At 56.4% G+C, this 14,687-nt stretch overlaps 1 protein-coding gene across 4 annotated transcripts in view; it reads left to right on the top strand.

Moving 5' to 3' along the window:
- Positions 1 to 11,361, top strand: part of RADIL (Rap associating with DIL domain) — a 56,396-nt gene extending 45,035 nt beyond the window's left edge. Inside the window, exons 7-15 of one of the 4 annotated variants that reach the window (XM_081297748.1) lie at positions 934 to 1,046; positions 1,751 to 1,988; positions 2,666 to 2,838; positions 6,723 to 6,873; positions 7,955 to 8,145; positions 8,505 to 8,856; positions 10,087 to 10,226; positions 10,624 to 10,703; positions 10,993 to 11,361. In XM_081297748.1, coding sequence (XP_081153874.1) covers positions 934 to 1,046; positions 1,751 to 1,988; positions 2,666 to 2,838; positions 6,723 to 6,873; positions 7,955 to 8,145; positions 8,505 to 8,856; positions 10,087 to 10,226; positions 10,624 to 10,703; positions 10,993 to 11,098 — 1,544 coding nt within the window. In that variant the 3' untranslated portion in view covers positions 11,099 to 11,361. Of the gene's footprint in view, positions 1 to 933; positions 1,047 to 1,750; positions 1,989 to 2,665; positions 2,839 to 6,722; positions 6,874 to 7,954; positions 8,146 to 8,504; positions 8,857 to 10,086; positions 10,227 to 10,601; positions 10,742 to 10,992 lie in introns of all 4 variants that reach the window. The other 3 variants (XM_081297750.1, XM_081297749.1, XM_081297747.1) reach the window with 3 other exon arrangements.
- The last annotated feature ends 3,326 nt before the right edge of the window (positions 11,362 to 14,687 follow it).

The following is a 14,687-nucleotide window of genomic DNA, read 5'->3' as shown; positions in this document are numbered from 1 at the left end:
GCACTGCGGGTCTCGGGAGGACTTGTGTTTGGTGGGGCCTGAGCGTCTCTTTCTGGTGATGGGCATGGGGGCAGTGATCCTGTGTCCCGTCCTGCGCATGACGCAGAAGCCTCGTGGCTAGGGTCTGGGTGAGCATGGCAGGCGCCGAGACCCAGGGAGACTCAGAGCAACTGGAGAGTGATGGAGAGGGCAGAGGCCATGGGTCCCTGCTGACCTTCAGGAAGTGGCTGTGGGTAGAATCCTGAAGGCCTGGAGGTCTTGTCCTGAGAGCTGGCAGGATTAGTTTCGTCATTCCTGATTTTTTGTCCAAAGCTCTTGCCCAGGAGGCCTCATTGCCTGTCTGTCATGGCACGTGTTCTTCGTACCCTTGTAGGATCCCCACGGCCTGGGCTTTCTGCAGGTGGCCAGGCCCCTGTACCTGTAGCAGCGGGGGCCGGGTTCCTTAGGTGCTTGCAGGGGCCTCTTCTTCTTACAGAGGCTTAGTGGACACAAGTGTCTTTGTGGCGGGGTCTCAGACCCCATGTCCCCTGTGTTGGTCCACTCCTGGCTTCGTCCCGCAGAGCCTGCCCATCCCTCTTCCCACCAGCTCTGTCCTGTCCTGCACTGACAAGTGCAGTGACTCTGGATCTCAGACAGGCCTGCCCAAGGCTGGCCTGTGCAGGTGGGAGGGCCTGGCTCTGTCCCTCTGCTCTGGCCCTGCCCCCTCCCAGCCTGCATCTCGGGCTGTCTGGTGTGGCCAGCAGTTGGGCCGGCAGCCCCTGGTGCTGAGTGGCGGCTTCTCTCTTCTTGAGCATTCTGACTTCATGGGGTGAGGGTCTCTCCAAGGGCTGCTGCGTGGGTTCCTCACCCTGTGTTCCCAGGAGAGGCGTCCTGGGAGCCAGGGTCAGGGTCTGCTACAGCCTGCGCCTGGGTGACAGGGCTGTCTCCACACAGGCTCCAAGGAGTCGCTCTTCTCCTGCACGCTGACGGCCAGCGAGGAGGCTATGGCAGCGCTGGAGGAGGTGGTGCTGTACGCTTTCCAGCAGTGCGTCTACTACCTCTCCAAGGTGCCCAGGCAGTGCCCAGGGGGGGCTCTCCTAGGGCGTCTTTGGGGCACTGGGGAAGGGGCCGTGATGAGCTCAGCCTCAGTAGGGATGAGGTGGCTTCTGTCCCGCCAGGCCCTGGGTACACCCCTCATCCCCTAGTCACCTCTTGCTCTCCAAGGACACCTGGCATCACTTGGCATCCCCTCCCCTCTGTTGAAACACACCCCTGCCTGGCAGTGTTTGGGGGCATCAGTGATAAGGCCTGAGAGGTCCGGCATGGGGCACCTGGGATGCCACACTGTGCCACTCTGACCCTGGCTGGTACCTGCAGTACTGCTGCCAGCACCCTGGCCCTGAGCCAGGTGGGCTGTTTTGAGGGCAGGGTGAGCCCCTTTCCCAGGAGGGGCCACTCTTCCCTCAGAATTCACAGGTGTTTCCAGCTCCTTTTGCTGGAGCTCATCCCACCAGTGCCACCTCTGTGTGCCTCTGCGGGACATCGTGGGTTTGACAGGAGCATGTGCTGTATGACCACCATGGCCAGCCCCCACTGAGCCTGCTGTATGTGACTCTGTGCCCAGCAGTCCCAGAGGAGCTCCTGCCAGGCCCCGATGCTGCCTGCTCGGCAGGTGGACCTGATGAGGCCCAGGTGGGCGTTTGTTGGATGGGGCCTTCCAGGGGGCCCCGGCACCTCTGGAAGTGATTGTCGGTTCTCTGTCACCACCCAGTGCCTGTACGTCTGCCTCCCGGGCCTCCTGGAATGCCCCCCTTTCCAGACGGAGCGCCGAGAGAGCTGGCGCTCAGCCCCCACGCTGCCCGAGGAGCTGCGGCGCGTCGTGAGTGTGTACCAGGCCACCCTGGACCTCCTGCGGCAGCTCCAGGTGCACCCTGAGGTGGCCTCCCAGATGTTCTCCTACCTCCTCTTCTTCTCTGGCACGCTGCTCCTCAACCAGCTCCTGGACAAGGGTGAGTGTGGCCAAGGGGCCTCCAGCCCACGTTCCCGCAGCAAACGGGCACAACCCGAGGGACCCTCAGCCACAGTGCGGGACCCCCGGGGGGGGGGTCCCAAGGGGGTGGGTGGGAGGCTGGCTGAGGCCTAGGGGTGTAGAATCATGGCCCAGAGTGGGCCTTGCAGGAGCCCTGGTCCCATCAGGGTTGACAGGCCTTCCAGGGCCCTTCCTGGTCACTGGGAGGGCACACACTGCCCAGAACCACCTGGTGGGCAGAAGCCAGCTGCAGAGGCTCTGACCTTCGACACTGCCGTGGGGAGCTGATGTGCCACCTCCAGCTGCAGGAGCTTGAGGTTCAGGTCACTTCCAGCCAGGGGCACTGCTGTGGCATGAGAGAGCCAAGCAGGAGCAGGCTGCAGCACCTGTGTCACCAGCACAGATGGGGCCGCACTGGGTGGAGGGAGAGGGTCCCAGTCCATACCTGCACTCTGCAGTCAGTGGCTGTCACACCCCTCTGCCCTGTTGCTTTGTCTCCTTTATCTCTCACCCCGCCCACCCCTGCCCAGACAGGGCCTGGGGAGCAGGTCAGTTTGCGTTGGAAACTGAGGCAGGGTCTCACATTTGTCCTTAAGCTGAAGAGGGAGAGCAGGCCCTGTGCTGAGTGGCATGGGCATCACCCTCTCCCCCTCCCAGGACCCTCCCTGAGTTGCTTCCACTGGCCCCGAGGTGTGCAGGCCTGCGCCCGCCTGCAGCAGCTCCTGGAGTGGTGTAGGAGCGCCGGCCTTGGGACAGCTGCGGAGTGCTTCTTCCGGAAGCTCTCCTGCACCCTCCACCTGCTGGCCACTCCCAGCGCTCAGCTCATCCAGGTAGGAGGGAATCCCAGTGGGGAGAGCAGCAGTGTGGGGAGGAGTGGGTCCCATGTATTTATCTGGGGTCACTGGCTGACACACTGGGTCAGGGGTGGTGGGGACCTGGTTTCCAGACCCAGAAAACTTAAACCTTCCATAGAGAACTCACAAAGTTTCTCCTCAGCTGTCCCCACCTGCAGTGGGCAGGGCATTGGTCCCAATGGGTGTCTGTTCCCAGTTCTGGGGTCCTGTGATTATCACTCCACATGGCAAAGGGGGGCTTCACAGATGTGACTAAGATCAAGGATCTTAATGAGATGAGGAGATGACCCTGGGTTATCCTGGTGGGTCCCCTCTAACCAGACAGGTCTGCAGTGTTGGGTGGAGAGGTGGATGAGGTGGATGGAAGGGGAAAGAAGGACTCATTCTGCCGTGGCCGGCTCTTAAGATGGAACGGCCAGGAGTGGGGCGTTTGAGGGCCTCTGGAAGCTGGACCCCAGCTGATGGCCAGCACAGAAATACAGCCTCAGCCCTAGAGCTGCGAGAAATGGAATTCTGACAGAGGTGCAGGCAGGCCAGGGGCTGGACCCTCACAGGCACACCGCTGCTGGCACCTTGATTTTTGCCAGTGAGACCTGTGCTGAACTCTTGAGCCACGGACCTGTGCGATTACATTCATGGTCATTTTGTGTAATATCCACCCTGCCCTCCTCCCTCGCCACCTTCCCTGGAAAATATTCAGCACAGGTAACTAATGGAAACCCAGTCCAGGGTTTCTTTCCTGCTGGGAAAACACTGGGTGAACTGCAGGATGATGGCCATCCACAGGGCGGCCCAGGCGGGGTTTGCTCTCCGTGCTGTTGAGGAAGGTAGATTCTGAGCTGAATAGTCTTGTGGCTACTCTGCCCATCTCTAGGCAAAACTCCGAGTAGAGTCTGGAGTGAGTGGCCAGCTCGTCCAGAAGAGCATCCCACCACCCAGCACAGCATGCCGGGCCTGTCCTGCCGGTGGTGGTGTTCATGATGATGGGGCTACTGCTGAGGGTCCAGGCCTTGCCCGTGTTGTCTCAGTTGGTCTTCAGTGCCACCCTCTGAGTTGGTGAAGTTGTGGTCCCTATCTTATGGATGGCAGAGTTGAGGTTGCACAGTGAGCGCTCAGTGGAACTGAGCTTCAAATCTGGATCCAGGCATCACTTAGTCCTTCAGCAGGTACTGTAACCCTGCTGCGTGTCAGGAACTGTGTATCTTACATAGAGTTCACAGTGTCGTTCTTTAAAAGTTATTTGTTTTCTCATTATAAAAAGGAAGCATTTAATCACTATAGAAAATGTGGGTGTCTTGGAATATAGAACAGATGGAAACCATAACTTAACTTGCTTCCTTTCAAAATATCACTCAATAAAATAAAGCAGTGATTTGAGTGGCATACCCCAGAAAAAGAAAATGGTAGAAGAGATGAAAGCAATACCATTTTGGAAGCTGGAAAGCAGATGGCAGACAGGTAGATGGCAGCTGCCTTGGCAGGTCTAAGAAAGCTGGCCCCAGGGAAGCAATCGGCTTATAGCAAGGCCACCAAAAGGCTCAGGAGTTGAAAGAAAGATGTCTCTGGAAATTGATGTAAAGATTCTGACACAATAGAACCACGTGAAAGATAGGGATGGAAGCTGGGGCCTCGTGCATGACAAACATGCAAGCAAGCACTTAGCCATACCCTGTCCCTCAGCAGACATTTGGAAAAGACTTGAATGTAGTAGCTTGGAGTGAGCCTGCCACTTCTTTTGAGAGCAACTTGCACAGCAGATGGATCAGAAGTCCTCTGTTTTAAAGGAGGGAGAGTCGCTAAAGGTTAGAAGAGACACAGATCTGCCCAGAGGGACAAAAGAGAAGTTCTGCCTCCTGCTTTCCCCCAGGGGCATTTGCTATCTTGGGAGCAGGATATGTGGGAGGCTGAGAACCCAGACTCTCTCCAGGCAGGGAACATTTCTGGGGAAAAAGACACTTAAATGGCTTTGGTCATCACTTAGGCTAGACACAAAAATGAGAGACCCAGGGAGCTGTCCCCTGGAGATGCTTGCCGAAGATCTGGAGCTCCAGGTTGGGAAGGGGTTTTAAACTAAACACAGAGGTCTGAAAAGCAGAATGGAATCTGCAGCAGTCTCACAACGCTGAGACAAAGACTCAGGACCCTTAGAGTGTAAACACCCAACTTGCCTTTGAAACCCTGGTGTGAGGATCGTGTAGAGGTGGACTGAACCTTACCCGTGGCTCCCTCTGGCTGCATCAAGGTGGGCAAGTATAAAGATACAAACTGGCAAAATCCTAGCACTAAAGCAGTGCTAAGAGGAAAAGTCATAGCCATAAATAAATACAGTTGAAAACAAGGACAGCCGAGAATGAATGACCATGAAGCAAGACAAAGAAAGCAAATCAAACTCAAAAAGAGTAGAAGGGGAGAAATGATGGATAAGGGCAAAAAAAAAAAAAAAAGTGAGTTGGCAGACAAGCATGTAGAGAAAAGAGATGAAGCCAAGAGCTGGTTCTTTGAAACATTTAATAAAAGGGAGAAAACAAACTGCGAGTATCAAAAATGAAAAGGAACACATTATGAATTATGAATCAGTAGTAGGATATTATAGCTTTATGTTGACAGATTTGACAAATTAGATGAAATGGACAGGAAAATGAATACTTACTAAAACTAATACAAGAGGAAATGAAAATATGAGTAGTCCTGTGTATTGAAGAAGTTGAATCTGTTGAACCCCCCACAAAGAAGATCCAGATGGTTTTATTGTTGAACTATTTTAAACTTCACAGAAGAAAGTAAAGACCATTATGACCCCAATTCATCCAGGAACTTGAAAAGATCTCATTTTGATAATCATACCTCATTTTGAAAACACCAGCACAACCTCAATTTGAAAAACTGCAAAGCGGGGAAGAAAAATTCCACATGAAAGATGAGCAGCTCCATCAACCATCCAAGGAACTCAGTTTAAAGCCCTCGTGTCCTGATCCGCAGACACACGGGCCTGGTTGTAACGGAGGCTGCTGAAGACAAGTCTTTTGAGGGGGCAGCAGTGGAACCGCACAGGTCCCTGCCTGCTGTGCTGCTGTTGGCGCAGGCTGTGGGTGGCATCTGCCTGGGTGGCCACATGCCCTGCTGAGCCAGAGTCCCTCCCAGTGGACCTGTTTAAGCTGCACTTTGCACCCTCCCCCAGCCCTGCACAGGGCTGTTTGCCTGCCACTCAGTGGCCACAAGTCCTTGTTCATCAACAGCAGAGTGTGAGTGAAGGGTGGCATGTCACTGCCTTCAGATGCCGCGGGGCAACAAGAGAAAGCCGTGATTGTCACAAGGAGCCACACCCAGGTATCCAACCTGAAACCCTCCAGAGCAAAATGAAAACAAGACATGCCCTGGGGGGAGGAGTGGCTTGGGCTCCTCCAGAGGCCGATGTTCTCCTCTAAGTGAGCCCCCTGCCTTGTGCTCATGGTGGGCTCAGGGCACCTAAATGACAGTTTCTGCTTTCAGCCGTGACTTTAGCCCACGGTGTTTCTTCATACAGTGCCAGGTAGAATCTGGTTCTCCCCCCACCCCCACCCCCTGTTTCCCAGTAGCCTCTTCTCTCCACCCTGTGGCTGTGAGGGGATTCCTGACTGGTGACAGGGGACTCTGTGTGGCGTCCACTGTCCTGTGAGGCAGCGTAGTGCTGTCCCCTCACCGATCTCACTCCTGTCCTGCACGGCTCTGGTGGGAGTGAGAACGCTGGGCACCAGCATGCAGGCCAGGAGCCCAGCCGGGGTGCCCTGCCCCGCACTGGGACTCTCCCGGGAGTGCGGCTGTGCTTGGGGCTGCCTCATGCACCTGGAGGCCTTTGACTCTGTGCCCCTACTTGTCACCAGATGAGTTGGGCCACCCTCCGGACGACATTCCCAGCCCTGAGCCCTGCGCAGCTGCACCGGCTGCTCACTCAGTACCAGCTGGCCTCAGCCATGGGCCCCATGAGTGCCTGGGAGCCAGGCGCCCAGGACAGCCCTGACACCTTCCAGACAGGTAAGGTCACCTTGGGCAGGGCTAGGGGTCAGGGCAGGGGTCTGAGGACCTGCCTGCATCCCCAGGTCAGAAAGTGGCAGAGCAGCCCACTGGTACCTGCTCATCTGAAGTGGGAGTAGGGGTCCTTGGGTTTCCACACCTCCACTGGGCCACTCTGCCCCACCTAGAGACCCAGGAACCCCTGTGCTGGGGGTCAGGAGCTCCTGGGCCTGCACCTGAACTCAGGCCAGAGGCCTCCCTCTGTCTGGGGTTCAAAGCCACGGGGTAGTCCAGGGCTCTGAGCACGTGAGCCGCTCATGGGCACACCTGTACACACGCGGCCTGGAGGATCTGTGGGCTACACACACATTTTTACCCCATCCACATGTGGGGGTCTGGGCAGGTCCAGCCTCACATAGCTGCGTATGAATTTTTAAAATAATTTCACGTCCCACTGGTGAGCCTCATTTACGCCACAGCACCTGAGGTGAAGTCTGGAGGAGGAGGCTGCAGCCCCACCCTGTGAGCCGCTGCTGGCCACCGGTGGCAGCGGCCACCTTGGAGCGCACTCCAGGTTCTGTGTGATACCCCCCATGGGCCCCTCCCCGCCACTCCTCTAGCTCAGCAGCAATGTCACTGTAAGGTCTTGGCGCCCAGGAGGTGCTCACGCTGGAGGACAGAGCCCAGCACGTGCTTGGCCTTCCCATGCTGCAGCCTGTGCAGGGGTGGGGTCCCTCTGGGCCCTGACCCCTGGGCAGAGCTCATCCAGCTTCATAGGACTGGGGGGACCGCATCACCTGGCGATGCCCCAGGCAGGGGACTAGCGTGGGTTCAGGCAGGCTGGCCCCAGAGCAGCTCTCTGGGCTGTGGTGAGAGAGTCCCAGACTGTAAGGGCTTCGTCTTCTGTCCAGGAGCCTGGACACCCTGATGGGTGGTCATCAGAAGGAATGAAAGCCAGGTCATGGCTGGTCACCCTAAGATCCCACCCTCCTGTGTCCTTGGTGGTTTGGAGCTCAGCCTGCTGATTCAGTTCCTCAGTGCTGGTGGGGTGGCAGGTGACGGGAGGGCCACTCACAGTGTCCTCGCTCCTCTGCTGCTGCAGAGGATGTCCTGGAGTCCTATGACAACCCCCCGCCCATCGTTCTGCCGAGTGAGGGCTTCCAGGTGGACCTAGAGGCCGAGTGCCCGCGCGACAGCGTCTACCAGCACCTCCTGTACATCCGGCACTTCCTGTGGGGCCTGCGGGGCCCAGCCAGTCCTGGTGGTGGAGCAGCCCAGGCCACTGGGATTGAGGTACCAGGGCATGGGTGTGCTTGGGAAGAGAGCCGGTCACTCAGAGCTGCCTGGTCCCGTGGTCCCTCCCCAGTGGGCTTGACAGCCCTCTTTTGATGATTAGGGTGGAAATGGAGGCAGGTCTGCTTAGAAGCAGCTGGGGACTTAGCAGGGACCATTGAGTGATCTCGAGCTGCGACTGTAGGTGGTGGGGAGGCCTGCCATTTTAAATGATTCAGGCCAGCAGGTGTCCTTTCTGACCCTTTGTGCCCCATGCAGCCTCATGGCACAGCGTCCTGCAGGGGCCCTGGGACCCTCTCCCTCACTGGAAGCCGGCCTGCCTGCTCCCCAGGGCCTGACTCTTGTCCTTCTCTCCCTAGGGTGTATACCATACCATCCCTGAGGAGCACCCTGAGGGCCAGGGCTGCCCCTTGGCTCCCAGGGATCCAGGCAGAGGAGCCCTCGAATCTACCCCTGTGCACTCTCTTCCTGTTGCTGGGGCTCCCCGGACACAGGGCCCCCTGGCAAGGCAGCCCAGCCGAACGGGCCACAGGGGCTCCCCCGCTGGCCCCCTGAACACGGACTCCTCGTGCCTGCTCACGCCTCCCAGCAGCCCACTCGGCCTGGAGCCCAGAAGCCCTGGCTGGCCAGAACCAGGCGGCCCCTGTGGAAAAGCTCTCCCAGAAGGGCAGAGGAATGGGCTGGGTGGCCCCCCAGGTGCAGTTCTAGAAGGTGAGGCCCAGCTCATGCTTGGCCTACCTCAGGCCCTACTCTGCACCTTAACAGCAGGTTACTTTGTGTCGTTCCTCCCTAAGAGCCTGTCCCCCAGCGCCAGCACCCAGCATGGTGGGCCAAATAGGAAGGAGCAGGGAAGCCAACCCCTGCTCAGGACTGGCAGCTGTGGCTGCCTCTCCGGCTGACACATTCCCCTGTCAGGATGCCCTGTGCTCAAGGTAGAGGACACGCAGGTGATGGGTTCCGCTGGCGGAGCTGGAGCCTTCAGGAGGAGGGGTGTGTGCCCTGCTGTCTGCACCTGTGTGTGTGGGTGTGCAGGTGTGTTCTGTGGGGTGCAGTTCACAGCTGGGCCTGGTTGGAAAGGGCACTGCTGGCCAAGCAGCCCCCACTTGGCCCTGGTGAGGAGCACCGTGCTTTGTCCTCAGTGCTTGTGCTGAGTTTGGAAGGTGCCACAAGCTCTGGGTCTCCTGCCAATAGAGGCTGCGATGGGCACCGCTCAGGTGTGTGGGGACTGAGGTCAGAGAACTGTCAGGGGAGCCTCCAGACCAGACCCGGCTTTGCCCTAAGGCCCTGGCCCAGGTGACCCTGGTGGCATGAGCGCTACTAGAGGGAGAAGGCACAGGGCCGGCATGGTGGCGGTGGTGCACGCCTATAATCCCAGTGACGTGGGGGACTGAGGCAGGAGGATCACAAGTTCAAGGCCAGCCTCAGCAACTTAGTGAGACCCTGTCTCAAAAATAAGAAGAACTGGAGACGTGGCTCAGTGGTAAAGTGCCTCTGGGTACCAAAAACACCAGCCTGTGGTCTCAGGGTGGGTCACCAACTGGTTGGGGGTGGGGGGCAGGGTCTGCTCAGTGGTGGGTCCCCTCTGGGTGATTGGACATGGAGTCACCAGTACGGGGGAGGAGGAGGAAGGAAGGGCAGTAGAGCCTGCTGGATGACCAAGTGTTAGAACCCTCAGGGTCCTGGCTTCCAGGAAATGGCCAGCCTGAGAGGGCCCACGTCCTTGGGCACTTGGTGGCTAGGACGAGGTGAGGCCCACACACAGGCCTGACCCTGACCCAGGCCTACAGCTCACATTGTGTCTGGATGGTGCCTTTCCTGGGCTCCATGTACTTCCCACCCATGGTGTGTCTGCCCTCCGCGAGGTCCCCGCATCCTGATTCCTCAGCTGGGCACTGCCTCCAGCCCCTGGGCCCTTGTCCCTCACACCTTTCTTCCCACCAGGAGATGCAGCGGCTGCCACGGATGAGCCCCCTGCGGCCCCCTCCAGCCGTAGCTCCAGCACCGAGGACTTCTGCTACGTGTTCATGGTGGAGCTGGAGAGGGGCCCCTCAGGCCTGGGGATGGGCCTGATCGATGGCATGGTGAGTGGGGCCTGGGTCCTCCCTGGACTGACCCCAACTCCTGTAGCTGCCCCTGGTCCCAGCTTGTGTGGCCATGTGGCCATGGTCAAGTCGGGTGGGAGGAGCATGGGGACACCCCCCTTCATGGAAGGCTCAGCCTGTCCAAGGGGCTTCTCTGGGGCCTGCTGTCATCTTGCGTCCCTCAGGCCTTTGAGGACTCTCCTGGCCCTTTGGGAGTAGGACTGGTGTCCACTCCTTTTTCTTACTGGATACACGATCATGAATGAGGCTGGCTGACTCCAGGGCGGGGCCTGCAGGTTCTGAGGGAGGGGCAGTGGGCCCTTGCTGGGGACCGTGTTGGCGCAGCAGAGCCCCGAGACCTCTGCTTCTCCCCAGCACACACCCCTGGGCTCCCCAGGACTCTATATCCAGACCCTGCTCCCAGGCAGCCCCGCAGCCTCCGACGGGCGCCTGTCCCTGGGAGACCGCATCCTGGAGGTGAATGGCAGCAGCCTGATGGGTGTCAGCTACCTGAGGTACTCCCCACCCCTGGCCCGTGCCGTCCCCGCAGTGGAGTGAGCCAGAGCGGGGCCGCCTGCAGACAGGGCTGGCCCTTGGGCACCCCTGGTGGGGAAGGTGCAGGACATTCGCCCTCACCTGAGCGACAGCAGAGCAGAGGGGAGCAGGAGGCTCAGTCCAACTGCGCTGCTCGGAGGCCCTGGGTCCCACCCGCTCTGGGGCCGCTGGTGCTCCTGGGCACCACCCTGACCTCCTTCCCTGGTTTCAGAGCCGTAGACCTGATCCGACATGGGGGCAAGAAGATGAGGTTTCTGGTGGCCAAGTCTGATGTGGACACAGCCAAAAAGATCTGCTTCCGCTCGCCCCTTCCCTAGGCGGGGCTGGGGGGACCCCCTCCCGCTGCCCACTGGCTGCCAGGTGACGGCGGGCGCGGCAGCGGTGGGTGTGTTTCTTAAACCCATGTGTTGTCCCCAAGGTGGCCTCATGTTGAGAACACCCTGTTCCTGTTGTACATCTTAGTGTATATTTTATTTATATGACAGATGACACTAAGTTGTGGTGTTTCTTACAGAGCTTTTATGTTTAAAGACTTTGATGTTTCAGAAGTAGATGCAATAAACTATCTTTCATATTCCTAGTGGTGTCGCTGGGCTCTGCCATCTGTGGGCTCCCAGAACACCGCCGTGTGGGCAGCACTGCGGGGCTGCTGGGGGCTCTCCAGGGCCAATTGCCTCCCTGCCAGTGTGCAGAACCACCGCTGGGCCCAGGAATGCTCTCTGTGGGTGAATTTATTTTGACTGACCCTTCCTGCCCGCTCCCCGCCAGAAGCAGGAGCAGCAGGAAACAGACCATGCACCCGTCCAGCTGGGAAGAGGCCACACTGCCCATCAGTGTGGGCTGATCTTTCCAATCACCTTGCTCGACATGTCCCAAAAGGAAGGGAGCCTGACACATCCCTGAGGGGCTGAGCCACATAGGCCACCCTCCTGTCCCAGGAGGCCTCCTGCTCCTCCCTGATTCCTCTCTTATCACTAAAGCCAGTGGCTTGGCTCTGCTGCCAGGCTGGTGACCGCAGGCTCTTAATCTGTAGCTGATGTCCACCTGGCTAACTATTCCCTCACCCTGGCTGGAGGCTGGCTTCCTTCTCACCAGTCACGGTGGTGGTGGGGGTGGCACACTTCTGCACCGTGTGAGCGTGAAGGGGGCCACGCTGGGCATATTCAGCAGGTTCAGCAGCTGGGTGGCCCGGGTGCGGATGGCTTCCGCATCCTCCTGTGAGTGGAGCTGGACGCTGGGCCCTGGGCCAAGGTCCTCATCTTTGACAGGAACAGAGAGACCCTGGGGACAAGACCTCAGTTCTTCAGCTGCAGTGCACCCCTCACGTGGAAAGGCCTCCCCGGAGGACCTGACCCTCTGAAGCGGTGTCCTGGGTGGGTCTCGGCACTGGGCTCAAGCAGCTCTCTGCCCCCCCCCACCCCCGCTGAGCACCAGGAGGCGGTGCCACACGTCTGCCCCAGGCCTTTGGCCACTGTTCCATTGCTTGCCCACACAGCACCCCACCCAGCTCCAACCAGTGGTCCCTGGCCAGGTGCCCCAAATGCTGGGAAAAGTGCATTTTAAAAAATGGCTGGACTCAGAAGGCAGGAAATCCTTAGAGCCCAGCACTGAAGTGAGGGCACAGGTTCAGAGAGGCTGCGGCTGGCTTGGGTGGCTGGGCTGTGGGGCTCAGCACTTCACACTTCTGCTTTGGTTACGGGGCCTGAGAGGTAGAGGAACAAGGCCACCTGCAGCTGGGGAGCGGCCGGGGGCTCTGCTTCCTCCAGAGTTCCTGAAGGGCTGGGCCCTGGGGAGAAGGCCTAGGACTACCATTAACAGACCTCTCAGAGCCCACTGCAAGACATTACAGCATTTGCCCATTTAGTCCTGAAGATGTTTTCCAGAGAGACCGTGGGTAGACACATCAGTCAGCCATGGCCATAATTCAGTAAAGGGGGGGAAGTCAGAGGGCTGAGCATCTTAGAGCAAAAGCATTTATTCCCACTCGGGCCTCCTGTGCTGGCCTGCAGGCGTGGCCTGGTAGGAGCTGGCTGCATCTCTGCATCTGCCCCTGCTCCATGCTGCTCCCACCTCGCCCGACACACGAGCTGGGGCATGTTCTCACATCAGTGGCAAAAGTGCAACAGGGCAAAAAGGGCCCCTGAGCACATTCCTGCCTCCTGTCACCTCTGGGGATGCCCTGTGGGCCGCAGCAAGTCCTGTGGCCAAGCCCCAAGTCCAGGAGTGGCCACGTACACACCACAGCAAGGTGTGCACATGTGACTCTCCTCCAGAGGAGTGGACAGTTGAGACCAGTGATCAAGTCTACCACAGGGAGACAAGCCAGGATCTAACCTTGGGGGGTTTGACTCCAGACCCTTCCTACCCTGCAAAGAAATGGTAGGGGGATGTTTCTGGTTCCATATAAACCAGAAAAACACGCCCTCTCAAAATGTTTCTGGTTCCATATAAACCAGAAAAACACGCCCTCTCAAAAATATATAATGGTAAGCTAGTGACCGTGCAGGGCTGGGATCATCTCACAACGTCTGGATGGTGTGGAGACACCCAGCCTGAGCCTGTAGTTGAAAGTGACCCTCCCCCGTCCCCAGGCATGTGGCAACAACAGCTAGGAGTATTTTCTCAGATGAACATATCCTCAAGCCAGGCCTGCTCAGACACCAGCAGGTGATCAATGAGCTCATAATCAAAATCACAAAACAGAAATAACAGGCTACAAAAATAACCAAATACCATCTACAGACACTTCAGTTATTGGAATCACAGATTATAAAACAAGCATCATATGCTTGCAGAAATGAAATAGGAAATTCAAAGCGCAATTTAAGGAATAAGAGATTCTTCAAATGGCCTTAAACTAGATAGATCTCCTAGGAGTGAAAAGTAGAATCATTGATATTAAAAATTCAGATTAACCGATGAGACAGACAAAAAGATAATGAACAGGAAGAAAGAGTTGAAAATTCTTCATCATACAGTGTGCAAAGTTAGATCTAAAATGTGAACATGAAGGTTGAGACCCAGAATGAGTAGGTGCAAAAAAAATTTGCAGCAATTAGAGTTCTGGAAGGAGAGAGAGCACATAAGGGAGAAGCAATTTTTAAAGCGCTAAGGTCTGACAATTTTCCAGAATTGATAAAAGACTAAAATCCTTAGAATCACGAGGATCAATGAATGCTGGAGAGAGTAAAGCAAAAGATAACTACACTTAAGTACATTAAAATGAAACTACGGAGCCCCAAAGACAAACAGAGGATCTGCACAACTGCCAGAGGTTAGGGTAGATCTCCAGAAAAATGCCTCAGCAGAGTGCTAGCCTCTCCCAGACAACAGAGAAACAGCAAACAGTGGTCTCTCTCCAGGGATGAGGAAAAACTATTTAATATAGAGTTATAAACCTTCCTAAGGAATCTTCCAAAAATAAGGGCAAATTTAAGATATTTTCAGATAAACATTGAGAGAAATTAGTACTGATAGACACCAAAGAAATTGTACTTCATGAAAATCACGTCTGCTGGAAGGTCTAAGATGGCAAAATATATGATAGGCAAATAAACAGGGCAGATAATTATAAAAGCACTATATAAAGCAACAAGAGTAGCATCTGATTCGGGAGGTGTTTAAATAAAAAGTCAGTGGGAAAATTCAGGATACCAGCTGCGTGTAAGTTCTTTCATTATTTTGGAGATACTAATGTTACTGGTTAACTTTAGACTTGGTTAAGAATATATATTGAAATTTCAAGGGTGGCCACTGAGAGAATAGAAAGAATATTTAACTTTCAAACAAACAGAGGAGAAACATGGACTATGAAGAACAAAAATCCAAAGGTGGAAAGGGGGGGGGGGACAAAATAAGGTACTTACTTTTAAATAAGGTAGTAGAAATTTATCCAAAATTATTAGT

This window comes from Spermophilus citellus (genome assembly GCF_964194105.1).
Source record: "Spermophilus citellus genome assembly, chromosome: 6".
NCBI classification, from domain to species: Eukaryota; Metazoa; Chordata; class Mammalia; order Rodentia; family Sciuridae; genus Spermophilus; species Spermophilus citellus.
The sequence above is the reverse complement of the archived record's forward strand: the minus strand, read 5'-3'. Positions and strand labels throughout refer to the sequence as shown.